We start from the raw sequence: 27,608 nt of genomic DNA on the forward strand, positions 1-27,608 counted from the left end.
CAATGAGGCATCAACGGAGGAGTCCTGCACCGGAACAATGTCTCACAAATATGTGAATGGAGCCCCACATGGCTGCTTCACAGATATCAAGGAGGGGCACCTCCTGAAGTGATGCTGTAGTCATTGCTTGTGCTCTAGTGGAATGAGCTTTCACCACACTGACTGGGGGCGGGGCAGGTGAATTTGGGATGTAGATGCAAAAAAAAAACCCTTATCCTAATGGAATATAGTCAGGGCCCTACCAAATTCATGGTCCATTTTGTTCAATTTCATGGTCATAGGATTTTAAAAATCGTAAATTTCATAATTTCAGCCCTTTAAATCTGAAATTTCTTGGTGGTGTAACTGTAGGGGTCCTGACCCAAAAAGGAACTGTGTGGGAGTTGCAAGGGATTCCACAACCTCCCTTGGAAGCCTATTCCAGGGCTTAACTATTCTTAGTTAGAAAGTTTTTCCTAATATCTAACCTAAATCTCCATTGGTACAAATAAAGTTGATTACTTCTTGTCCTACTCTCAGTGGACAAGGAGAACAATTGATCACTATCCCCTTTAGAACAGCCCTTAATTTATTCAAAGACTTATCAGTCCCTCCTCAGTCTTCTTTTCTCAACATTTAACTCACTTTTTTTTAAACCCTTCCTCATAGCTGAGATTTTCTAAATCTTTTATCGTTTTGCTGCTCTCCCCTGAACTCTCTCCAATTTGTCCACATCTTTCTTAAAATGTGGTACCCAAAACTGGACACAATACTCCAGCTGAGGCCTCATCAGTGCTGAGTAGAGCAGAACAATTACTTCCTTACATACGCCACTCCTGTTAATACATCCTAAAATATTAGCCTTTTTTGCAGCATTCTGTCCTCCAAAGTGCTTGTGTTGTCATCTACACATTTTATAAGCATACTCTCCACTCCGTTATCCAAGTCATTAATGAATACATTGAATAGTACCAGACCCAGGACAGACCTCTGTGGGACCCCACTAGATATGTCCTCCTAGTTGGACAGTGAACCATTGATAACTACTCTGAGTATGATCTTTCAACCAGTTGAGCATCCACCTAGTAATTTCATCTAGACCACATTTCCCTAGTTTGTTTATGAGAATGTCATGTGGGACTGGGTCAAAATATACTAAAATCTAGCTATAGCACATTAAGCTCTAAGCACATTAAGTTCTAAGCACATTATTTTAAAACAATTTAAAAAATTAGTTTCTCCTTTACTTACTGTACTAAGCAAAGCCTGAGTTAAGGAGTCCTACCACCCTGCTCAGAATATGGCACTCAAGTGAAGGAGGAGCTGATTTTTCCATTTTAAAAAGGCCAACTTATTAAGTTTTTAAAGGCCAAGTCATATATAAAACCATCTCTTTACCTATGTAACAATTTATTAAAACAGTGAATGAAAATATTCACTCTGTTTAATTACTTTCCACATTCCTTTCAGCACGGAGGAAAAAAATAAGGTTTGTTTTGTATTCATGTTCTCAGTCCAGTAATGCAAATGATACATGGGGTGCAAATTACACATTGTGGTTTTTGTTTTAAAGTTCATTGGAACATTTTCATTGGACAGTTTTGTTTTTTTTTAAACCCAAAATCTAAATTCTGGGTCAATTTTACCTTAACAACATCCCTGTAATTGGGACTCCAAATTTGGTTGGGTTTTTTTGTTTTGTTTGTAAAGAAAAAGGCCTCTGGGCACAGCTAGTAACTTCTCCTCTCATTTTAGTACTAAAAGAAATACTTATCTTACACTCTGAATTTTTTTTTTCCTTCTTAGCATTAATAAAGCTAGTCAGAGCACTACCCTTTTGGAATTTAACAAATGGTGCTGACTGCCTTTGGAGTAAGCACAATGGGTAGGCCTCACTGTAAGCAGTAAAGCTAGATGAGTGAACAAAGTAGCCACATACAAATAGAAACAAGTGAGCTGGTTGCTAAAAAGTCTCTATAGCCCTCAGGTGCATATGAATTGAGAGACAATGTCATGGTTGGGGGAAGAGACTCCTCTGCCAGTCCAAATACTGTCTCTCCAAGCAGTTTTAGTAACTGCATAATTTCTGCACAGCAGAAACTTTTTGACCTTAGATGTGTTGTGAGTATGAAGATAATTATGAAGGATCCTTTTTTGTATTGTGATGTGGTCCATGTTATGAAAAAGTTTCAGAAACCCTTGAAATTAGGGCTAGAAACTGAGGTTTTATTCCCACCTTTGCCAACGACTTCCAAGGTGTCACTTAGGCCCAGATTTTTGAAGCTATTTAGGCGTTGCTGCGCTCAGGATCACAACGTGTAACTGATTTAGGAGCCTTTATCTCCTATCTTTTCAAAACTGATTTAGGCACGTACGAGTCTAAACTCCACTATCAGTAGATGGAATTTAGATTAAGTGCCTAAATCTCTTTTTAAGATTAGATTTAGACTCCTAAATCAGTTAGATGTTGTGACCCTGAGTGCAGCACTAAATAGCTTTAAAAATCGGGGTCTTAACCTCTTTGTACCTCAATTCATTCAACTGTTAAAAATAAAAGTGCACAGATGTTAATGCCCACTGACCTTTGTAAAACACTTGGGATCCACTGATGAAAAGCACTGTTATCATTACTACCAACATTTAACAATATTCTTTACTTTGTAAAAAGTATAAATAAAATGTAATTATTCGAAGAAAAAAAAGATACACACCTGCAGGATCAAAAGGCAGAATTTCTCCCAACATCCCAAAGACCCCATCATTCTGGTCACGGTTCGGCCATGTGTTGTTTCTAGGTCCTTGTGGTTTTTGTCCTAACATCTCAGACACCACACTGTCCATATAGCTGCTCACAAGACCCAAGCTATACAAATCAGAGCTCAGATCTGAGAAGCCAGGATTGTTCCACTGACTAATATGAGACAATCCAGCCCCAACTGCTTGTGCTGACTGCTGTGAAGAATTATTCACCCATTTGCTGGATACACGCTGTTGCTGCGCTCCAATTGGTTGGAGAAGATGTTGATAATACTGCATTTGCTGCTGCTGCTGCTTTTGTGACTGCTGTTGCTGTGACAACCCTTGCTGAGAAGGATGCAGAGATGCATGAGACATAGACTGTGGTTGCTGTTGCACTGCTCCCGATTTTTGTTCTGTTGCTGTAGAAGATGCAACAGAGTTCCTTCTTTTCACCAATGGAGAAGTCTGCTGGGATTTGCCCATATTAAAACCAGACAAGAAATCTATAACCTCTTGCATTTCCTGGTCAGTTGGTAAATTCATACCTTTATCATCCTTGCCATCATCTGCTTTGAAGAAATTATCACACCTTTCAACAAGAAATCCATTGACTATTTGGTTACTTGTGCTCTGAGTTGGCTGTAATGGATCTATAGTCCTAGGGAAATTACCAATGTTCAAAATACTTTGTAACCGTGTGTCTATGTTACTGGGCATTTTAGTTTTCTCCTCTGCGTTGTTACCTATGAAGACATTTTTGGAAGGCGTACTGGGGATAGAGTAACTTCCGCTGTTACTTGAACTGGTGCAGGAAGTTTTCTTTGTAAACCGTGAAGTCAGTTTTGAGAAAGTCTTTTGCAGGCCTCCCGATGACTTGCTTCCATTTCCAGATGGCATGTCAACTTGATTCCCGAAGTCACAGATCTCACGCTGTAACTGGATCTGAATACAGGGCAAAGCTTGCTCCCTGTTTCAACAAAAAACATCGCTTTCAAGCCAACCAATACACTAGCCTAATACAAAACACAAAACTATGTCTTAACAAGACTACACTTTCAGTTTGTGTATTTTTGGGGAACTGAATAATGGATGGGGGAAAACATAAAAAATAGAGCTCTTCAGACAAATCTTGGTGAAAGTCAATCAGACTAGTCAATTATTTTCTTATTTGACAGAGTGATATTAGCTAAACGGCTTCATTGGTATTGATTAGTCAGGTTGACTTGAAGTTTTGGAGTATTCATGTTTTATTTTTCTGAATGTATTTTAATAAGGCTCAAAAATCTGACAGACACACCCATGTCTTTGCAATAGGCCAGCAGACTGCGTAATTTTTGTTCCAAATTTAAAAGAATCTACAGCACCTTTTCATCTACCTACAGGCTACCTAAGCTTTGCAAACTTCTTACTACTTAGTCTGATATATGCACCAATTCTCTGCCTTCCTCCCCCCAGGAACAGACACTAACAATTTTTGCAATATTGTATTGAGTCATCTTACAGACCTCCAAATAATTCTGACTTCTTTTAAACTGGAAAAGTATAGCATGCGGAAAATGTGAGATGTACCTTCCTTCCTTCCACCGGTTTATGTCAAACACAGCAGTATAGAGCACATCTACCAGTCCCAAAGTCTTCTCTGGATCCAGACTCCTCTGCAGTAAAGACATTGTTGCTGGATCTTCCTTCAGACACCTATAAATATTGAGGTTTTTTTTTAAAGTTATTTTTGGACTATTCCAATCATAAATGTTTAATATGTTGGAAAAGCAACAAAATGCCACTTAATTATGCTAAAACTTGGTTATGCATTTGTGAAACAAATCAGGTAGTGTTCATGGATAGCTTAGCTACTACCACTTAATATAGAGCAACCAAAATCACTCTGCTTTTGGGTAAGAACAGAGAATTGCTACCAAGTACTGATGATGAAATTCACAAACTGGAATGGATGGGTTGCACTCATGCTGTAAGAATGACAGGCAGCAGAGACCAAATAAGGACTCAGAATTCTCAGCATCTCCCCTTACAGACTTTCCTGTTAGCTCCCAAATAAAGCCACTTGTACCAGTAAGTCAATGTTCAATGCTGAAATAATTTCTAGTATAACAGAAGTCTCTGCACTAGGCACATATGACCTAACTGTCTCAGATGGGTCATTCAGCACTGGTAGAATTGAGATGCAGAACCATTACTAACAGTAAAAATATCCTGTCTCTGAATTTTACAGTCCACCACTCTGGAACTGATTGGATCTCTATAGCAATCCCACATCCTTAATAAAAAGACAAGAATATCAAGAACAAACTGCTTTGAGAACAATGGAAATAGTGTCCACAGAAGCAAGAGTGCCCAACTTGAAATGTTTACACAAAACAACAGAGCAAGTGGCTACCTCAGCGTCTTCTGCTGAAGCTTCTGCAATTTCAGTTCAGGAAGAGGTTGGGCCAGCCTGACATGAGTGAAAAAGGACAGAGACTCCATGTTCAGCCAGTGCAAGAAAGATTAAATCACTTGGAAAAAGTGATTCTAGAAGCTCCCCAAGTACTTTACTACACTCTGAAAAGACAACTCACATCCCCCACTAACTTAAAAAAAAATAAAATAAAAAAAACTTTTCACACCTTTAATGGCAAGGGTTCTCTAATGCAGGACTGGGAAAGAACTACTTTTTGGCCCAAATGGAAGCAGGTGACCGAATAGGGTGAAAAGTAAATTCACTCACACACGCACACTCACACCCTTGTGCAAAAATAGTTGCTCTCTTCTGAAAGTTCCATCTTCCTGCAGAGATTATGGCAATTTAAAAAAAAGACTATATTAATAGACAGATAGAATAAGGAAATTGACTTATAGACTTCTGAGGGGGTTTACACAGTAAACTCATTAGCTAAGTCCTCAGCCATTTTGCAGGGAAGGGTGAGTTTAACTGGAGATCTGGAGAGACAACTTTAAAATATAAAATTATCAATGACTATCAATGGATGACCCCCATGAAAAATCTTTAGTTCTGCCATGGAGACTACTCAGGGTAGACGCTTGAACCCTAACACAAGTTACAGCAAGAGACATCTATTCAGCTCCTAATGGGAAAAAATAAAATACAAGCTCAGGAACAGGTGTGGACAGATGTATTCTTATTGAGGACAGCCAGCGCATTTTTTCCAGACATTGCAAAAGGAACAATTTAAGGAGTACAGAACTTCCTAACTAGCCATTTCTGAACTACATTCACCCTTTCAGGTCACTCAGTCATTAGATCAGAATCAGTAACAGGTCCATGCTTAAGTATATCTCGGCATTAGGAAAGGGATTATCCACAGAGGGCTGTTACAGACCACAACGGCATTGGATCTGTGCATCAAGAAAGATGAAAAAATAACCTCTCTTCCACCTGAAAAAGAAGGCATTTTGACTATATGAGTGAAGGTCTCTGTAAGTCTTGCAGTATTTGACTGGTGTTTTGGTTGGCATATAAGGCAAGATAGCGCTCAGCTCAACCTTCTAGAAAGTTAAAAACTTACAGATGAAGTGACTTCCATGTTTGGTTTATTAGTTTCCATCCTGTTTTTTTCGTAAGTGACTGAAGAGGAGTTTGTTCATACTAGGACTGCTTGAGCAGAAAACAATGCATGGCAAGTCTTATGGCTCTCAATTACAGAACATAGTGTACAGTATTTTTCATTATATACTGCTTGCCTTGTGTCATCTGATATCCCTCAAAAGCCTCCAGCTTAAGGGGCTGGTGATGTTTCATACCTGATACAGTTCTTGTAGACCTCTGGTTAAGAGATGTAACCTGTTTAGCCGCCATTGAAGTCAGGACCCAAATCTTTCTTGCTAAATTACTGTAGATTATCTGAGAGGCACACCTTGTTTTGTATCAGAGCTAGTTGTAGTTTTCTGCAATTAAACCCATGAAACTACATCCAGGCACAGAGACCCGTCACATGCATGCCCTTCCCTGACTCTACCAGGGCAATGACCGAAAGGATTTGCTATGCAAATCAGGCTAGGTATTCATTCCCACTTTCTTTATGTTGTTTCTGAACACACAGCTAGTCTCAATTCTGAGTGTGAGATGCGGAACTTCTATCCAGCTCCACTACTAATCTTAATAGAAGAGATCGATATCAAGTTGATTATCCCTTCAGCTAGTTTGAACAACAGGTAGGTCCAGCAAGGGCACCATTTCCGATTGGGAAGAAGGGCAACTTTAACCATGATTACAGAGGCTACTTAGGCACCTAAAAACTTTGTTTTTGTTTTGTGATTCTTGTGTGTGTTTGTTTTTAAGATAATGGGGTGGGGGCCACAACCAAAAATAACTCAGAGGGAGGGGCTCTCTAAAAAAGGTTTGAAAACTGCTCAGGGTGCAGGCATGGGGGTAGCTGGGGCTGTGTGCTGCGAGGGATATTGCTTAGGGTGCAGGGAGGGGCTGTGTCCGAGGTGGGGCCAGCCTTGCACTCAGTCCCTAGTTGGCACGGTGGGGCAGATCCAGGGGGCAGGGGAGCTTTGTCCGCCCAGGTATACAATGGGCAGAGGAAGGGGGACACCCTGAGATCAGCCCCATCTGGCTCTGCGCAGCAGATCAGGAGGCAGGCTCCCAGTCCCAAGCAGCTTGGACAGTGGCGGCTCCATGGCGGGAAGCAGGGGCAGGAAGGAAAGCATCTTCCCTCCTGCTACAAAATGTGGTATGAAGCTCGGGGGTGGAGGGGAGAGGTGACCCCCACCCCAAAAGGCAGCCCTGAGGCCCAGAACAAGAGGTAGGAAGAACTGATGCACTGGGTCTATCTTTCATTTTAGGGAAGAGCTACAGAGCATTCGCTAGTTCAAAAAGTAGGGCCTAATACTTCGGATGTAGCTCAGGGCAAACCCTAGATATTGTTGGTAACACTAATTTATCATTAAATAATTGAAGGTCCACTGATACTAGGAATTCCTGGAACTGATGGCTGAATGATTACCCCCACTGACTCCAAGGGTACGTCTTCACTTACCGGAGGGTCCGGCAGCAGGAAATCGATGTTCTGGGATCGATTTATCGCGTCTGGTTAAGACGCGATAAATCGATCCTGGATCGATCCCGGAAGTGCTCGCCGTCGACGCCGGTACTCCAGCTCACCGAGAGGAGTACGCGGCATCGACGGGGGAGCCTTCCTGCCGCGTCTAGACCCGCGGTAAGTTCGGACTAAGGTACTTCGAATTCAGCTACGTTATTAACGTAGCTGAATTTGCGTACCTTAGTCCGAAGTGGGGGCTTAGTGGGGACCAGGCCCAAGTCTAACTTACTAACAAAGATTTCACTGAGCCACCAAAGCACAGAATTGCCAAAACCTAGCTACTTCTCCAGCCATAGAACCGAATTAGAACTGTTGTCACTTGAAATGGGACACCAGTGGAGAGCACTGCTTCTTTTTGACAGTAATTAGGGGACAGAATTTTTGTATGGGAAAAAAGTTAAAGAATTTTATTTAGTACCTCTCCAAGTGAGATCAGGAAACTAACAGCGTTATATCTGCCTAGTGACCCCCAATCAGGGATAAGCCCTTTATCAGATGCACCCCAGGAAGATCAATTAAACTCAATTTAGTAGATTTAGTTTCAGAAAAGCCTCTCCTATTACCTGTAGATGTGATAATTGAATGGTTACTTTGGTACCTAAAATGAACCTTTTGTGGAGGAGAAAGGATAATTTGCATTACCCTAGAAGTACAATTGGGATATTGAAGAGATCTAGGGGCTAGATTTTAAGTGAGGATGCAAAGACTCTTTATGGTCTGGAATACTTAACATCATGATATACGTCCCTAAATATACTTGCAACCCTTAGAGGTAAGGAATAAACAGTTACAGTTCAGATGTACTAGGTGACCTGAAAATAAACAGTCTTGCCTTGCTACCACTAAGCGGGACATTCTACAACTAGGTGGTCAGAAACCTGAGCCACGACATGGAGAAAGACAGCTACCAACTTCATTAAATCCAAGGTATTTGCACCAGACCTGGAATCAGAGAATGCTTTCTTTCACTTGGAGGAATCAAGCACCATAAAAGGCACACAAGGAAATGGTTAACTGATCCACGAAGAATTCCAACCAACTACTTATTCAAAGAGTCTTTAAAAGTAACCATTGCCTTTAACCAGAAGAGAGAAGCAACCATTGCCCATACCCAGTGAGCAGTCCACTTCTAGAGTCTTATCTCCCACCAGTATTTTGTCTGACAGGGAGCCAACAGCACTTATGTGATTGACTAAAGTGTGATACACTAACATCTGGATTTGGTCAAATATTTAAATAGCACCTCTATCACGTTGTGAATAGACAGGGCTCTATTAATGTTTGTCAGTAGGGGGAGCCCCTCCAAAGATTTTTAGTTGTGGTTCAAGTAGTCTGCAATTTCTTTAGTTGTTTTCAAAAAATAGAGCAATTTAAACAGCATTCCAATGACAGAAAATATCCGGAGTGCCAGTTTATAATCTGGAGGAATTAAAGAAGAATTCACCTTCTCTGCGGAAAGTGACTAGGCCATTTATACTTGAGGAAATGCCATATATACTAGTAGTTGCAGGCTGTCTCCACTAAAGGCTCAGACTCATCACCTACCATAAACTGAAGTCGTCCATAATACTGGAAGCACTGCAATAAAAGGGATCTGAAAATGTGCTTGTTGTTTCAAAAGGATGCCAATATTTGGTGAATCCTGGCAATTAGAAAAATGAATTCATTTAGCTCCATAGTCTACACTACTGAAGGCCCCACACCAACTTTCTGGAAAGGTTCAGTGAGGTGCTAGAGTCCCTCACCTGCCACCAAGATATTTGAGGAGGTCCTCTTACCTCCCAGACTTCCTGAGAGACATGCCACCTCAGAGAAAGAGGGGTGACTTAGTTCATACACTGAAGGTCTGCCACAGAAGAGTATAACAGGGAAGGATTTGTTTGCCTTTCCTTTCATCTGTTTAACTATTACCATCCTTTCTTCTTTTAAAAAAACCTCTTCAGTATTCTAGTCTGATAGCATTGCCTCCATTTCTATTGCCTCCTGAAGAAACAGCGCAAATACTAGGAGCTAACAGAGAAGAACATGCAAAGAAATTCTAGGCGCACCTGTCAGTCAATCCTACAGCAGGAGTGCCACACCTCAGTTCCAGATTGGAAGAGCCTGATGAGGCAGATGCTATCATTGAATGTTATTCCCAATTCTATCACATCATCAGTTTTCCTATATAGAAAATAAAATCATGCCTACTAGTGTTACTGATATACAATATTTATTTACCAAGTTGATGGGACTTGCACCACAATTCTGGATCCTTCTAAACTAATCTGAGGAGCGTATGCTTCTTTATTTTCAATCTGCGCTGTGTCCACAACCACCTAAGCAAATAAAGTAACATTATTTAGTTCTTTTAAGAATACGGTTAAGTTGTTTTACCACCTGAAGTTCAAAAGGTAATGAAAACTGGCAAAACACACAGAACTGCAGCAAAATATAATTGCAATCTGATTCCCATTTTAATATATCAAAACAGCAAAAGTAGTATAATTTCTCAAATCAAGCATTTAAATAAACAGCAGATACATAATTTTATCCTCAGCTACATCCTGTAGTTAGGCATCACCCATGCAGTATCAGCTACTGCACTTCACACAGGCACCACAATGGCTGTCACATTTGGAGGCAAGGAATACTAATTCTCCCAAGCCACTACCTCAAAGCCCCAAAAGCATCTTTTTGGTCAACTCTTTTGCATAAAACTGATACTTAATTGGGATGCCTGAGGTGAAAGAGATGAATGTTATTTTAGTCTGCAACTCTAGATTAACTTGCAATTCCACGGTTTTCTGGGTTCTAAGATCCTACATACACAGTCCCTGCCTCTGCCCATCCTGAATTGTGTGTCATTATTAATGCCTTCCTTAGTAAGAAGAGGGAGATGACTATCCAATTTGTTGAGTTTGGGTCCCCCTTCATAAGACATTGTTTCTGAAGCTGAAGGAAATTTGGAAATTACCATTCTGTCTTGAACCTTCCCTTATTAGGGAAACTGACTGAGAAGGAGGGGTTCGCATAAGCCTCAATAATTATATTTTTGAATAGGTTCCACATTTGATTCATGTTTTCATTGCGGTCCAGTCTTCATCCACAGGCCATTTTGGTAATTTCTAATAGCTTATTTTGGTTGTGCTGAGATTCCCAGCAACATTTGAGTCACCAACAGACCTCATGTCAGTGACTAACAGATTATTTGTACCATTTAACCTTGAAATGGCCAAGTGCTCCAGTGCAGAGAAGCCTTAAGGGATTTTAGTGGCGTGTCTGCAGTCACCCTCCACTGGTTCTGCTATTATCTGGTAGGCAGGCATCAACTAGTGGTGATGGAGAAATGTGTCAGGTGAAGCATTTGAAATAGAGGGGCCTGAAGTCTGTTCAGATTCTATGTTCCTTCCTCTGGTGTCAAACCTATTAAAATTGCAGCAAGCATAACTGCACTGCCATTACCCACCCTTTAGGTGTTCCATCACTGAGCATATGACTGCATTCCCCTGGATATTCGCCTCAGTCCATTCATCCCTACCTGTAAACAGTCTCGGAGTCTTTTTAAAAAGAGGCCATTATGATTAGTGTTTGGCCTATGTACAAGCTTCCATACACTTTTTTTTTAAATGACAATGCCATTCTATTACTTTGTTTAGGTTTCAGAATATTTATGAAACTTGAATTTTATTCTGCAGATCTGTTGATTTATGCCACACCTGTAGCTATGAGTATGATAGGATAAGAAAGGAAAGATTTATGAATGATTTAATCCTAGTATTCAAGGGACAGATGCCATCTATAACTTAGATGTGTGTAATTCAGGAGCAAATCTTGCTTCACTCAGACCCAACTTACAAACATAAAAAAAAATCTCAACATTTGGCCAAGGTTATATCTAGGGTTTAGAAATTACTAGAAGCTAGGATGTTGCTGTTACAGGAACACTGTGCTAATATCAGGGAGAAATGCTAGCACAAAATTACCTTGATTATAATTAGTGTCATTTTATCCCTACCTTATATGACATCCAATTAAGAAAAGTCATAGTTGTGATTATTTTTTCCTGACAAACTAAAAAGAAAACATCTTAAATCCATGTGCTAGTGCTATTAAAAAAAGGGGGGGGGATCATTAAATATGATTCTTAATACCAAAGTGCATGACAAATCACATAAAAAAGCATTCACAAAATGGAACTTCAACATTACTACAGAAGCATCAACTCAACAGTACTAACATAAATATTTTGATAAGAGACTGAAGGTCAGGCGATGCCACAAACAAATCAGCCACTGCTCATGTGTAAACAAATGCAGGAGAGATTCTTTAGGAAAAGTAGTGCTGTGCTCCTAATCTTTTGATTTTTCCCTTTGAAAAATTAACATTAGAAACACTTTGAGGGCTGGTCTGCACTAGGAACTTACATCAGCATAGCTACGTCTCTCAAGGGTGTAAAAAATCCGACCTATGCCAACCTAATTCCAGGTGTACACAGTACTAGGTTGACAGAAGAATTCTTCCGTCAAAGTAGCTACTGCCTCTTGAGGAGGCGAATTATTACCTATGCCAATGACAAACCCCTCACGTTGGTGCAGATAATGTCTACACTGAAGCACTACACAGTGCAGCTGGTGCACTGCAGCTGTACCGCTGTAATGGTTTAAGTGTAGACATACCCTTATGTTAACAATAAAAATCAATGTTAGTATCTTTACAATACAGCAGGCCTGGTCAGTCAAAATGGGTTTCCAGTTGCTTTGCGTTACTGGAGCAGCACAAAGCAGAGCTGGAGTGTACCAGTGAATATGCAAAGACCCCTGAATTATCAAGCACAATGGGCTAAGTTCAACCGAGTGTAGCAGAATAAACCTTGGTGAACGTCAGAACATTTGAATGTAGTTTTAAAAATTTAGAATATGATTTTTGTAAGTGTTGAGTAGTCACAACTTCAGTTGACTTAAATGTGAAGATCAGGTGCTTAATCTACAAATTAAGACAAATACTGAATACCTAGAGCAGGGATAGGAAACCTATGGCACACATGCCGAAGGCGGCACAAAAGCTGATTTTCAGTGGCAGTCACACTGCCCGGGTCCTGGCCACCAGTCCGGGGGGCTCTGCATTTTAATTTAATTTTAAATGAAGCTCCTTAAACATTTTAAAAACCTTATTTACTTTACATACAACAATAGTTGAGTTATATATCATAGACTTATAGAAAGAGACCTTCTAAAAACGTTAAAATGTATTACTGGCACGCAAAACCAGGGGTGAAAGTAAGTCCAGTGATTTACCGGTATGCTGGGGCGGGGCCTAGGGCAGAAGGGGCGTGGCTGAGGGAGTCAGAGCCAGCCCCAGCCCACCCTGTAAGGTAAGTGCCCCCCCCCAGGGGCGCAGCAGCAGCCCGGGGCTCCGGGGGCTATTTAAAGGGCCCGGGGCTCCCCTGCTTCTACCACCCCAGCCCCGTAAATAGCCGTGGGAGCCCTGGGGAAGCGGCGGGGCTCCCACAGCTATTTAAAGGACTGGGGCGGCAGAGGCAGCTGGAGCCCTGGGCCCTTTAAATAGCCCCTGGAGCCCCCTGGGCTCCGGGGGCTATTTAAAGGGCCCAGGGCTCCCCTGATTCTACTGCCCCGGCCCTTTAAATAGCTGCCGGAGCCCTGGAGTAGTGGCGGTGGGGCTCCGGTGGCTATTTAAAGGGCCGGGGTGGTAGAAACAGCAGGAGCCTGGACTTTTTAAATAGCCCCCAGAGCCCCGCAGCCCTACCCCAGGGCTCCAGTAGTGGGGCTCTGGTGGCAATTTAAAGGGCCTGGGGCTCCAGCCCCTGCTGGGAGCCGCAGGACCCTTAAATCGCCCCCTGGGGAAGCCGGGCCACCCCGGTACGGCAAACTGGCTCTTTCCGGTATACCGTACCGGGGTGTACCGGCTTACTTTCACCTCTGCGCAAAACCTTAAATTAGCGTGAATAAATGAAGGCTCGGCACACCACTTCTGAAAGGTTGCCGACCCTGACCTAGAGTAACTGCTCCTTTTTTGTTATCTGACATATTAAGCCAGTAAAACCCAGAATAATTAAGCAATTTATGAATCACACTTCATTTAACTTTCTAATCTTTTTCTAACAAGATGCATAGCCAAAATATGTGCGGCATAGAGTAAACTAAATCTTCATGAGATTGTCCTACAATGTTTTATTTGGCACTTAGGTAGCAAGTTAACTCATAAATCTCGGCCAATACAGATACATTAGTTTCTAAAAACAGTAAAATGAAGGGTGTGCTATATCTATTCCTAATTCATTTATCTGACTTCTGAACAAAATAAAATCAAAATACAGTGAACACGTTTCTCACACCCAGCCCAGTGGTTACTTAGGAAATGGCTTCCTGTTCATCGGACATCTATTGTTCTTGTTTTACAGGTGCTTCCTCCCTCACCCCACCCAGAGAATGCTCTAAAGGAAAAGATTAGAATTTGTCGTCATTACATAAAATTGTACGCAAATGTAAATTAATATTGTAGAATTATTTTTACATAGCACCACAGATGTGCAAGCAAAGCAGTCTACAGCCAAAAATGGCAAATCCCTACTCTGAAGAGATTGCAGTGTAATTTAGGGGGGAGAAACAACAAAGAATGACAAACCAAGAGTAAGACAGAAGTATAAGAAGATGAGGCTTACAGGAGTGAAAGATCATACATTGTTTACTGTTATTTATGCATCTTGTTAGTGCCTCTGATTATGAAAGGCCTCTGCTATTATATAATTAATGCCAGCAGTGAATAGAGTTATTCATGATTTTACCCAAGTTATTCCTAAAAAATGACAATTTCATTTTGGCTTGCACGATAATCAAAGGAGTTCTATGCCAACAACTCTCCCTGCTGCCAGCATGGAACTCTCATGATAGCAGCACTTCAATGGCCAGCCGGGCTGCCCTGCTCTCCACCAGCTGTGTTTTCCCACTGCTACTGAGCCTCAACCTTCCCCTCCAGGTGAAGAAACCACCTAACCCCCCCTCCTGAGAACGGCTCTAGCCCTGATCTAACCCCTCTTGAATCTAATGTTTTTAAAGTATTTCTTCCTCAAAAACACCCAATCAGAATGAGACCAACAATCTTACTGTACTACCACCACCACCTTCCTCTACCCCTAAAAAGTTACCCTCCTCTGCCACACAGGTTCCTATCAGCAACTGCTATGTCAGGGGATTGATAGTAGCAGCACAGCTGCTGCCATATTAGCAGCAGAGAAAGCAGAACACCATGATTAGAGTAAATTTCATTTTATATCTTGTTTACATGTCTCAGTTATGATGATATTCTCTTGAGTTAAGATATGAACAAGGGAGAATATCTTAAATTTGTGCTACTAATGGTCAAAGTTGTAGAAGCAATTTAATGTGATGCTTATAATACCGAAGTAAGTGATGTTCAAATAGAAAAGCATGACAAATGAAGCTTCACTATTTCTGTATAAATTATCAACTCAACAGTACTAGAAGAAATGCTTTAATAAACTAAGACGGGAGGTGAGTCAAAGCCACATACAAATCAGCTACTTCACTTGCCTGAACAGATGCAATAGCTGACTTTACAAGATTAAAAAAAAAATGCATTTTGCTACATATCAGAGATTAAAATCAACCACTAATTCTTGATCATTCTATGTTTAGGTTGCACACAAAGTAAAAGACCATTGACAGTATATAATCCAACAGTTAGACCAAATTTTGATTCTGTTACCAAGTGCTGGCTTAAAAAGAAGGTGATTGAAACTCTTATACACAATGATGTACTTTTAAACCACATACCACACACACACTTCCAGCTGCATTGTTGTTAAAGGAAATCTGCTCCTATTTTACTTGTCCACTAGATTGAAAATTCACAATAGCCCAAAAGAAACACTTGTCATGAATAAACGGAAGTGCATTTTATTAAATAAAAAGACTGCAGTGATTAGTTATACCATAGATAAAATGTTTACGTAAGAAAACATACATATCTTAAAACAATATCCAAACAGTTCCTAAATATACCTTACTGATGAATAGTGCAAGTGTCTCCATTTGAATTGCCATTTTACTGATATTCGAAGGGAAGGACCTCCTGCTGGCAATTAAACAGGAAATCCAGCTCCCACGTCAGTAGTGAAAAACAGTATTTTCAAAGTTGTTGTAGAATAAGATTTTTTTTTAAATGTGGTAGTCTCCTGATTTTACCATGCATTAAAACGGGAGCTGCATTTCCTGCGTCCCAATCTACATCAGGTTGTAAAAACTGCAGCTTCCTATTTGATTTTAAAACTTCTAGTGCTTTTCTTTTCATAAAATCAGTCATTGTTCAAAATATTCTTTATGTTAGAGTGTAAGTTTTCAACTACAATCAAGACTTCTGAATCTATGGTCTGCTAAAATCCATCTTGTCTACCAGTAAAGTTATCTCTAACACTGGAAATGGAGGAGCCCACTGTAAGAAACTGACCCAATTTCCAAAGTGTTTTAATAATGTTTCAACATCTGTAAGAGAAACTTTAGTGTCATTTTATGTAAGTGTTTTGATTGTTAAATTATTGGTCAAATTGTAAATTGTAATTTCAAAGCTTTTAATACTTTTCATATTTTACTAAGTTGTACTTAATTTTGAACTTGTAAACTGATGGGCTGAGAACAATGGTCCCAGTCCTACAAATTGCTCAGCACCTTGTTCTATCAGTCCAATGATCTCAGTTTTACTTTAAGAGAAGAGGATTCTTGTCCAAATATAGCTTTAAAAATAGTTTGTTTACTGCTGACCTGTCCCTGTCAGCCACAGTGACTTACCAATCCAGCTTGGCCAAATAATAACTGTACAGCCGTCTTGCAGGCTCCCCGCCAAGTAGAAGGGCAAACCTGATTTAGTACTTCAGTAACAGGAGAGTCATCCCGGGGTGTAAGTCCATTATGGCAACCAGCTTCTTTGATCAGTTGTAGCATTGTGTGCTGCAAGTCACAAAAGCTTGTTACACACACTACTCAAAACAGAGAAACATACATTTGAAAAAAATCTACTACTGCATGTATATTCTGAGGTTACAAACAGGAAATAAAATGTTCCCAGATGTCCTTATCTTGTAATTTTGATTTGTCTGAAGGATACATTCAAGGAAATTAAATACACATAGTAGTGTTAACTATAAAAGCTCTCTCAATCTTAACCAAAGCATTGGCTACCTGTAAACAGTCTAAGTTATAAAATGCACCTGTATAAATTGAATTATGGAAATTAGTATAATAATTAGAATACAAAAGAGCACTGCTTATGAGACACTGTAAATAATAGTTCAAAACACAATCCATTTTTAATGTTTCCAGGAACAGGGAGCTAAGTTTACCTAGAAAAAGTGAAAATGCTCAAAGATATCCAAATAATTTTTGGATGACACTCCCACCTTCCCCCCAAATTTAGAAATCCATTTTCCAACTAGTTCTATGAATACCTTTTGAACTCATTTGGCATGATTGGTTTTAAAATTGTAATTTAATACTGAATATTTAATATTGAATTTTTATAAGAGGTTAGATTTAGGGTCATTACCGTTTTCAGCTTCAGGTTTTCTGCTGCAGACTCATTAAAGGATATTCCTTTTAGAAAATGGGATCCTATCTGAACAGGTACAGTGGGGAGTTCACACTGAATTGGCTGAGGTGGAGTCTGTCTCCTTCCTGTTTGCTGGGCTTCAGCTTCACAACAGCAGCCCTTGAAGACAAAATATAGATCAATGAGCAGAAAGGGAGACAGTAAATAAAAAGCTAATAAAAAGAACAAAAATTAAGGAATTATCATTCTTTACCATTCATTTTCAGGAGGAAAAAAGAGTACTGGCTCTTACCTGCAAACTTGCTTCAATAGCTTTTGGATTCAAGTGGAAGCCAGCCTTCATTGCATATTCACAATGGCCCAAACTCTCCAAAGCAATTTTATATGCCTGATATTACAAAATGGTTTAAGATACAAGTTAGCCATAATCAACAAGTGATGTGAAAGTATATACATGAATTTACACTGTCACATTTCATGGCACATCCACCATCTTCTATAGACAATACTGCAAAGTCACAACACTTTTTCAGTTGATTGAACTACATGTTTTTGTGTAACTCCTTTCCCGCTTCAATCCCCTACCTCCTGACTGTAGTGGACATGTGGAAAAAATAAAACAATTAAGGTAACTAACCTGCAAAGCACAGTCAATTTTCATATTCAGTTCTTTCAGCTGATGCTCAGGGATTGCCACACTTTGTGAGCAGAAGAGTTGCTGAACCTCAATTCCAGCCAAACACCCATCACAGCCTCTTTCTCTCAGCCGAGATGTGGCCTTTAACATAAGGGATAATCAAAAATGATCATAGTATTGGTTCAACATTGGGACAGATGTAGTCTACCCAAAATTCCCACACCAGGACCAAGAACAACAATTAACTGGTATATCTGCTGATGATTACAGAAAAAAACCTGTATATTAGTGATTATTTAAGAGCATGGGTTTTCAGATAGTATCTTAAAACCTTACAATTATTGGGATTGGTGATTTTAGTCAATTGTGGAAATAGATGTTTCTCTTTTTTCTAGCTTTATAATTGAAGAGAATTTGGTCTTGTGTTTTTCTCTTATTTTCTCATTCTGCATGCCTAATAGACTTTATTCTGTTAATCTGTATCTGATTCTCTATATTTTGACAAATAATGTATTTCCTTCATAAAAATAGCTTAACTGGGCCAAGGTCATAACTGGCTCTTATCATAAATATCAAGGCCCCAACCCAAGTAAATAAGTACTTAACTTTAACCAGTTATATCAATTTCTATATAGCAACTTCCAAGAAACTAGGAGTATAAAGTACTGAGACAACATTTGAAATCCTGCTCATATTTAACAGAATTCATAGTAGATAAAGCTATGGTACAACTTAACAACAAAAGTATTGATCAATAATATTCCCCAAAAATTGTATCTAGCAAACAGTTGTAAATCTGTATTTTATTCCAGTCAGTGAGAGAAAGCAATTGCAGCATGTCCCGTTACAAAGAGTTCTTTAGATTCATAGTCCCACAGGAAGTTTGTCTGTTGTCCTATACCTTGCAGATGTTAGTTGATAAATGGAAATCCTGAGAGGATTTCCAGTCAAGATGACTAACATGCCTGTCTGTTCTGCCAGATTAGACTTCAAAAGCACATACTCCAAGTTACTTTAATTTTAAGGAAACCATGTACTCAAAAAGTCAAACCGTTTTTGCTCTAGCAATTTATAAATTTAATGTCAGCTATAGAAAGAGGAAAAGCAAGTATTTTAGGTCTATTAAACTAGGTTCCCTTGAAAGGTGTTTTTTTCTTGTAGTGAAGATATGGATTCCACAGATTATGTATGTTTTGGAAGTATAAATCTAGAGACAATTTTGAATAACAATTAAATTTTTTACAATTTTGTAATTCAACCACCAGCAAGAACAGCAGCTTTTCAACAAATTGGACATAAAAGTCATGAGTAACCTTTTTAAAATATAGAATAGGATACATATTCAAAATGTTATCAAGACACCATCAAAATCATTTCTGTCTGAATTTTGGGGTGCCTTCTTGGCCTACTCTTTTGACAAGAGCAAAGGCTACTATAATTGAAAGATCAATTATTTTTCTGTTTCTCTAGTTTGTGCATCTGACAGCACTTTGTGTATAATGCCACTGCTTCACTACAGACTGTTTCCTTTGTTTTTGTGAGGTTTTTCACACAGAGAAAAATTTAAAAAAAAAAATATATATAGGAAAATTGGCTCCAGGATAATTAATAGTACTTAAAACTATTTTAAGCCATTTAAAGAAAATAGGACTAAATATCAAGTTTAGTTTTCCTTTAATATAAAACAAATATGAAGAGTTTTGCATATTAGGGTAACTAATTTCAAAGTTGCCAGTTACTAATAGGAAATATTCAGCTTAATTAAAAACAAGGCATCCATACCTCTGCAGCTCCTCTCCATGATCGTACTGCATCTTCTAGCTCAGTTGTGGGGCTCAAATTGGAGGTTCCCACCCCACTAGCATTCTTCCTTTCCTGAGCTACAGCTTCAGCAAAACAAGAGTGTGCCACTGGTTGGACCTTCTGCAAAGCTTGTGACAAAAACTGAAAGTGAACCTGCATCACTGTCAAGAAACATCGTCCAAGTAACTATGAAAGAAAAAAAAAAAAATTCAAGAGTGAGTTTGGGGTTACTTTTGGTCAGTGAATCCTGATGACTGAGTTAAACAAGCGAGTCAAGTTCCTAAGCTTGGATGGACCAATGAAGAGCTTTTTTCAATAATGCTTCACAATCAAACCATCATCAATACGAAACAAAGATAATACTTAACTATATTCTTAAAACACTTAAAAATCACTACAGAACACTGAATCTCTAAGTTGCAGCTTTTCTTTTGAGAGAGATCAGGCATCTGATTGCTATGAATTTTATCTGCATCATCTTTACAACACTTCTGTTCTCAAGTCATGGATATTTCAAGAATGCAAATCTGAAAAGCTGATGAATCACACTATCTTACAATGTTTGACCAACATATAAAATCTACTTTAGTTAAATCAGTACACACCAAGCTCATCACAGTATTAAAAGGTTCATAATCAAGTTTAACATTCTGCTTGGAAGATCATCAGAAATATATGTGAAAACGTTTTGACAATTAAAACAGTGAACAAATTTTTGGGGGCTTCTTTGGAGAGTAATCTTGAGTGATCAGGAAATAAGGTACACCTGGAAGAACTTGTACAAACTGACGCCCTATGTCTTACATCATCTGACAGGAATCCCTAGAACTAACAAAAAAATTCACTCCAAAATATTTCAAAGAAATGTATAATTTAATGCTGCTCATTTGGACAGTGGGGAGGGGGAAAAAAGCAAAAGAGGGTCTAGAAACCCAGGCAAATTATTCTCTCTCCCCTCACCCCCACCCCACAAACAAATTAAGGGTGCTGTATCTAGAATCACTTCCTCGCCCTTGCAAGAGTAAGAGATGAAAAGCCTAACTCAGATGGGTTCCAAATTCCAGACCACTGGACTAGCTGTCTTTTTCCTTTGTAAATCGCCCCTCTGTCATTTTACCCTTTCCTCTTACCCATACAGCAACGCTGGATTATGCTTGAGAAAACTACACATGCCTAGCATTAGAACAAGCAAAATGAAACAAGGATCACACTGTTCTAGTAATTCTCTCTCTGCACCTCCTGTCAGCATGGGAGGATAGGTACAATCTTCCAACAGGCCAGAGAACGTGGGCAGAAGAACAAACAGGAATACTCTATATTTAGGAGTTTGCCATACAACTCTGGCCGGGGCTGGGGGGGCAACACTTGCAAGAGACCAAAACTAGAACACCAGAGCAGCAAATGTTTTCAAAGTTCCCGTAGAAAGTACTGATTTGGATTCATGAGGCATGGGCCAGTGGGTAGTGTACTGGACTAGGATTCAGAAAAAATGGGCTCTATCCTCAGCTCCTCCACTTAACTGCTTTCTGACTTTGGGCAAGTCACTTTCCCTCTCAGTGCCTCTGTTTTTCCCCTCTCACCTTTTGTCTCCTATTTAGACTGTACACTATACAGGGAATGGACCATCCCTTATATGTGTTTATTGAGTACCTAACACAATGGGGCCCAAACCTCAGGTGAGGTCTCTAGGTATTACAGAAATACAAGTAATGGAAAAAAACAGCATTAATGAATCCTTGAGACTTTCAAAAAGAAAAGTAGTCAAAATTACAGTTGTAATCTAAAATATTTTACACTGAAAGTGCTAATTTTTGTCTGTTGCATAAGTATATACACTTGTTATAAATATAAATATGGAGAAACTTCACACAGTTTCTGTTCTTTTGGTTTACTGTAGTTGTCACAGAGAGAAAGGGACAAGATATGAATGTATAAATGTTTATATACATTTTACCTTCCTTTACAAAAAGTCTACCAGAATTAAACCGTTACACCATTTTAGGAATAATGCATAAAATGTACGAAGAGCGTACAAAGGCGTCCTGACTTAGAGGACAAGAAGTTATCTGGCTTATTTTCAGTTACATTCTTTTTTTAATAAAAGTATTCAGCTACAGTGATTTTACCAGCAAGATAGAGGAGTCACACTAATAGTTATATGCATTAACAATCTACTTTAACAGAACTTTACTGGTGGCAAATTTTGTTTCCCATTGCAGCCAGTCTCCTTTTGACATTCCATTCTGGTTCAATCATTTCCCCTCTTTGTACAATGTATAACATTAAACAGTTTTGATACTGTGACTGACCTCTGCAAGTGTAGTCTGCCTTATTAAAAAAGTATTCCGCAGACATTAAGAAACAAACCATCAACTTACTTGAGGACAAAATTTAAAAGATTTCTATGAAAACTGCAGGAGCCAGTGATGAGAAAACTAGCAAACTAAACATTTCAGCGTATGGAAAATACGAAGGACTCCAACAATTCTCAGGGGAAAGAAAATCCAGGGCTCATTAGGAATTTTAAACTAGTGAGATTCTAAAGGACGTTTAGGTACAAGAGGTTGAAATCTTCCTGTCCCTGGGAACTGCTCTCAAAATAAACAACCTATTTTGTTTTACAAGGACAGCATACCACATTCCTGGTATAATTTGCAATGTTAGGCAATGAGATTAAAATACTAGTATTGGCACATAAATCCAAGTCTTCTTTATAAAGTCTATGTTTTGTTTTCTAAATCTAGATATTAACTCTCCTCTACTTCAGTGATTGTTCAGAGGCATTTCCAATGGTTAAAATAAGAATAGTATCACTGGGATGGGGATTCTTGCACTGTTCCATCCTGCTAGATTAAGGACTCATTTCAGAGGCCATATACACTTCCTTGTAAGAACTCATCATTTTTAAGGTATTTTTCTAAAGAGGAAAAGAGCTGAATCCCTCTCTTCACTGGGGGAATGTAATTACCATCATCAAATCCTTGATAAATACTCTCAAACTATGTCTAGAGATCAAAGTAGAGTACAGTACTTGCAGCAAAACCACCTGTGTGAATAACGTAAGAATATATAGAGCTGTTGTCTCTCTAATATCCTGGGACCAACACAGCTACAAGGTGGGTGAGGTAATATCTTTTATTGGACCAACTTCTGTTGGTGAGAGAGACAAGCTTAAAGAAGAGCTCTGTGTAAGTTTGAAAGCTTGTCTCTCTCACCAACAGAAGTTGGTCCAATAAAAGATATTACCTCACCCACCTTGTGTCTCTAATAAGAATATAGAGGCCTCCTGCTGTCCAATCTATCAAAATTGGATAGTCACGTAGGGCACAGTTAAAATAGCCATTCTGCACTTATTCTTCTTTGCTCACATTTTGGGACTTGAGTTTTCCTCTTGGGGACTACAAAGGAAATAAGATAATAAGAATGGCCATACTGGGTCAGACCAAAGGTTCATCTAGCCCATTATCCTGTCTTCCGACAGTGCCCAATGCCAGGTGCCCCAGAGGGAATGAACAGAACAGGTAATCAAGTGATCCATTTCCTGTCACCCAATGGATTAGATTCTTAGATTAGAATATCTAATAAATAGGGACCAGCTTGATTCCCCACAATTTGCAAAAGATAAAATGGCCTCTGCCTCCTTTTCTGGAATCCTGAATATTGCAGATATGATGAAGTGAGGTTTCTGTGTCCTCACAAACATTTACCCTTGATAAATAAATCTCCACCACTTGTATACCATTCCTATCCTTTGCTACGTCATCAGAAAGACACAAATGCCTCTCCTTATCTCAATGGCTGAACAATCTTGTGTGGAGGAATTTGGCATCATGTTTGGACAGCTGAGAATAGCGTGGCTGTTGGAGACATACTATGTAGTACATCCTCCCTTACCTCTGACACTCGCAAGATCTGTTGAGGCTTTGCTTCCTCTGTATAGCTTCTAGCTACAGACATGCATGAAGCTATTGTGAATATATTCCCTTCCAGCAGCTTGAAGCTTGAAAAATCACACTTTTCCATGTCAGCACATTCAACAACTGCTTTCTCCAAATCTGTATTACAGTAGCACGTTGGGTCCCCCAATCCAAGACCAGAGACTCTTTGTTCTAGGTGCTGTTCAAACATATTTGAAAGTTCCTTTCCACAGAGAGTTTACAATCTTGGTTTATGACAAGGCACAAGCAGGTGTGTGAAAAACAAGTGGGTGGAAGGGAAGAATAAATTAACAGTAAAACAAGCATGGTTTTGCATAACAAATAATAGTTTAAGTTCACCACCTGGCTACCCACTGTTTTTGGCAGCAATTCTCAGATATCACAGTGCTGAGGCAAGACATGGAAAAGGATAAAGAAATGACTTTACATGATTTTGGGGGGAGTTCCCTCTCCCCATGTATGTCCTCTACAATAGAAAATCTATACTTTCACATTTTAGCATTTTTTAAAATATTTTTCTCTTTTCAGACAGGGAAGGCAATCTAAAACACAGCACACACATTTTAAAAGGGTATCTATGTTATGAAGGAGTGAGGATCAGTAAGTTGATGAGCTTCTTCATAATCAGTACAAAAATATTGAGAAAGATGTGTGATATGCTTGTGCTTTTACAGCAAGCTTATATACTTGGCTTCATTTTGGAAGAATGCTCTAAATCTCACTGCTTATGTCTTTTCCACGACAGATGGTAAGGTAGCACATATATGATCAATCATGACTATGCAACAAAAATAAAATGACACCTGTCACTTCAAATTAGTATGGAGATGCCTGAAGGTATCTACTGCAAGTCTATTTCATGGTTACACATTAACAAAACAGAAAATGTAACTAATAAAGCCAATTGCAGAGGATTTAGTTAGTTGAGGATTTGTTGTAATCTTAAAATTTAACTATTTACAAACAATTTTAAAATAGCCTTGGCAAGCCACTTAATTGGCTGGTCAACTGACTACCTATCATTTGACCACAGTCAAATATTCCAGCAAGAACACCTCGACATAGTTGCTGGCCTACCTTTTCGATTGCCTCATGGTGCTATCTGCTAGCAAGCCTATTTAACTGTCATGATCACTCACTCTACTACATACTAATACCATTTGCTGAGGGAAAAAAAGGTGAACTAACTGAAATTTGTATGTATGTATATTTTTATTTGTATATCAGGCCATCAATGTACATAGCAATTTACAAAAATTAACAAGTTAAAAGACATGGTCCCTGCCCCAAAGAGTTTACAATATAAACTGACTAGATAAAACATACAGAAATTAACTCAGAAGGGAATGGGGGAGGGAAAAGAGGGTTCAGTCATCATTAAACCTCCTTCCCAAGCAAAGAGAAAAGATGCATAGCCATTAAGCTGCTTGAAGAGTTGGCCAGCAGCCTACCTAGCATACGTGCATTTAAAAATGAAATTTTCTTTTATAGTTGCTATGTTTATTTGTTTAATTTCATTTTGCTTTTATAACTGTTCAATCTTGAATAACATTCACATTTAAATGCTAACCTACCATTGCTAAAAAAGACAATTTCGTTTTTTAGAATTTCATTTAATTATGTTTCACATTTTTCTTAGTTAAAATAACTCAGCTAAGTAAATTTGTTTTTTTGTAATTAGGCATAAGTATCTAAAGCTATATCAAATGGAGACCATAAAGTCTTAATCTTTGTTGTTGTTGTTGTTGCTATAGTTATATTCTAATAAATTAGTGCTTTAAAATATTTGACTTTTTTTACATTATTTGACAATATTTGACTAATCAACTGGTCAACTGACCAGTTATTTTTTGACCACTCAAATGCCCAATCCTACTTTTAAAAAAATCCAAAAGTTATGAAGATGCAAGTGAATTGTAATGTAATGTAAAGAACTGACATTACAGATCATTGGCATTAGACAACGTCACTGCCTCAAGGCTAAATATCTATCAAAAACAAAACAAAAAGATTTTTCCTGAGCCATTAAAGTAAGCTATTTGTATGAGGGCATAGTGCACATCCAGAAGCACACCAATTTTAGGCAACACTGTTTATTTTAATAGCACATAAAGGCATACAATTTGTTTTCCATAATGTCATCTTACAATTTTGCTGGGTGTATTACATATTTGTCTGTGACTCTTTAGGAAATTTTTTTTTAGTGGTTATTTTTCCATATCTTTAGGGTGAAGCATGACATATGATGTCTTGACCCTGAAGGTACACTTTTGTAATTTCTGAAAAGTTGAACCGGACTTTTTAAAGAGAGTTCCAGTTTCTCTCTTTGAACAACTGGAATAATGACATTTTCCAATCCAATCATGTTAACTGTGTATTTTGGTTATTTAAGGGGGAACAGAAGTACTTCACTCAGATATATAGTTTCGACTGGAAAAAAAATGGTAACAGGGGCTACCAGTAATAAATTAATTACTCTATCACCGTCGCACTCAGACACCCTGAGATCAGGACCCTACTGTACTAGACACCGTACAAACACATAGCAAAAGACAGTCCTCTGTCCCAAAGAGCTTACAGTCTACATGGAGAAAGACTATTAAAATGTGGGAGGGAAAACAGATTAACAGAGAGATTAAGTGATTTGTCTAAGGTCATAGCACAGAACTGAGTCAGGCACTGAACCTAGGTCTCTCAAATCCTAGTCCAGGGCACTATTCACTATATGCCATGGTGCTTAAAGTGCCAAAATGAAGCTTTAGACAGAATTTTCACTTCGTATTTTGGAAGTGATAGCAGATTATTTAACTGTTCAAAATCTTTGTGGCTTTAGAATTTCCTCATGTAGCTAGATGACTGACAGGCTGGTTTTAAAAAGTCTTTGGTCCTTTTCACTACAAACTAAGAGCCGGATATCAGTATTAGGGTACTGCTTAACAATGGTGGCTCATACCTCTATTTTCTCTTCCCGGCAGCCGCTCAAATATACAGTGTTTTGTTTTTATTTTGCTGATTAAAATGATTCTCCTTATAATTTTAAGAATTTTCAGACATCATAATTAAAGTAGAAAGTTATATACTATTGTAGATCATAAGGTAAGTTTATATACTTTAAAGGTTCAGTTTGTAAAATTAACTGACACCATATAACAATCCTCTCAATGTGAGATTTTAGCTAAAACACAACTCCATGTAAAGCTAGTTTTGAATTCGATAGAATTTTCTCTATAGCATATTCCCAAGAGTGTCCTCGCTGTGCTGTTTTGCCCTTCTTTCCTTCTCCACTCAGAACAATGTCAGGGGACACAGCTGCTCACAATGGATGTGGCTGTACCAAGGCAGCAGTGTAACTAGCCTGATTTGTTATTGTAAAGAACTCATTAGCAAAGTACTATTTTGCTACTGGCCGTTTAAAACACAGCAAGCGATTAAGTGACTCAGATGTAATAGTCTAATTGTTCAATTGGATTATAGTTTTGCTGTAGCAGACGTTCAGGTTCACATCAGCTTGTTCACCAACAAATGACTGTCAGCAAAAGCTCATGACTTACTAATATGCAAACTGAGAATGGGTATAAGGATTTTCAACTAATTTGTGAACAGGGAAAAGTATTAGCCATATCCACTGAAGAAGAATCACTGTAAAACTATAGGTTTGAATAAAAATACAGAAAGTGTGTGTTGATTACTAAGAACTATTCCATACAATATCAAAAAAAAACATTTTAATCTCATTTTTTAGCTTTTAGAACTCTATAGACAAGAAAGGAAACCTACAATCATATTTCCAAGCTCAACAAGGTCATCATCATAAACTATTTACAATTTTGTTGCATTGGATAATAAGGTGTGAACTCAAGGCTTCAAGATTCTTTTATTTATTTATTT

General features: G+C 38.7%; 1 protein-coding gene across 15 annotated transcripts in view; it reads right to left on the reverse strand.

The window, feature by feature from the left end:
* Nucleotides 1-27,608, reverse strand: part of GARRE1 (granule associated Rac and RHOG effector 1) — a 97,363-nt gene that overhangs the window by 10,173 nt on the left and 59,582 nt on the right. For 12 of the 15 annotated variants that reach the window (XM_065567207.1, XM_065567198.1, XM_065567209.1 and 9 more), the window contains 8 exons: nucleotides 19,762-19,968; nucleotides 17,980-18,120; nucleotides 17,635-17,730; nucleotides 17,340-17,501; nucleotides 16,586-16,744; nucleotides 10,002-10,099; nucleotides 4,288-4,413; nucleotides 2,691-3,685 (listed from right to left, as the gene is read on the reverse strand). In XM_065567207.1, coding sequence (XP_065423279.1) covers nucleotides 2,691-3,685; nucleotides 4,288-4,413; nucleotides 10,002-10,099; nucleotides 16,586-16,744; nucleotides 17,340-17,501; nucleotides 17,635-17,730; nucleotides 17,980-18,120; nucleotides 19,762-19,968 — 1,984 coding nt within the window. The remainder of the gene's footprint in view (nucleotides 1-2,690; nucleotides 3,686-4,287; nucleotides 4,414-10,001; nucleotides 10,100-16,585; nucleotides 16,745-17,339; nucleotides 17,502-17,634; nucleotides 17,731-17,979; nucleotides 18,121-19,761; nucleotides 19,969-27,608) is intronic. The other 3 variants (XM_065567212.1, XM_065567206.1, XM_065567204.1) reach the window with 1 other exon arrangement.

Source organism: Chrysemys picta, chromosome 14, assembly GCF_011386835.1.
Source record: "Chrysemys picta bellii isolate R12L10 chromosome 14, ASM1138683v2, whole genome shotgun sequence".
Classification (NCBI taxonomy): Eukaryota; Metazoa; Chordata; order Testudines; family Emydidae; genus Chrysemys; species Chrysemys picta.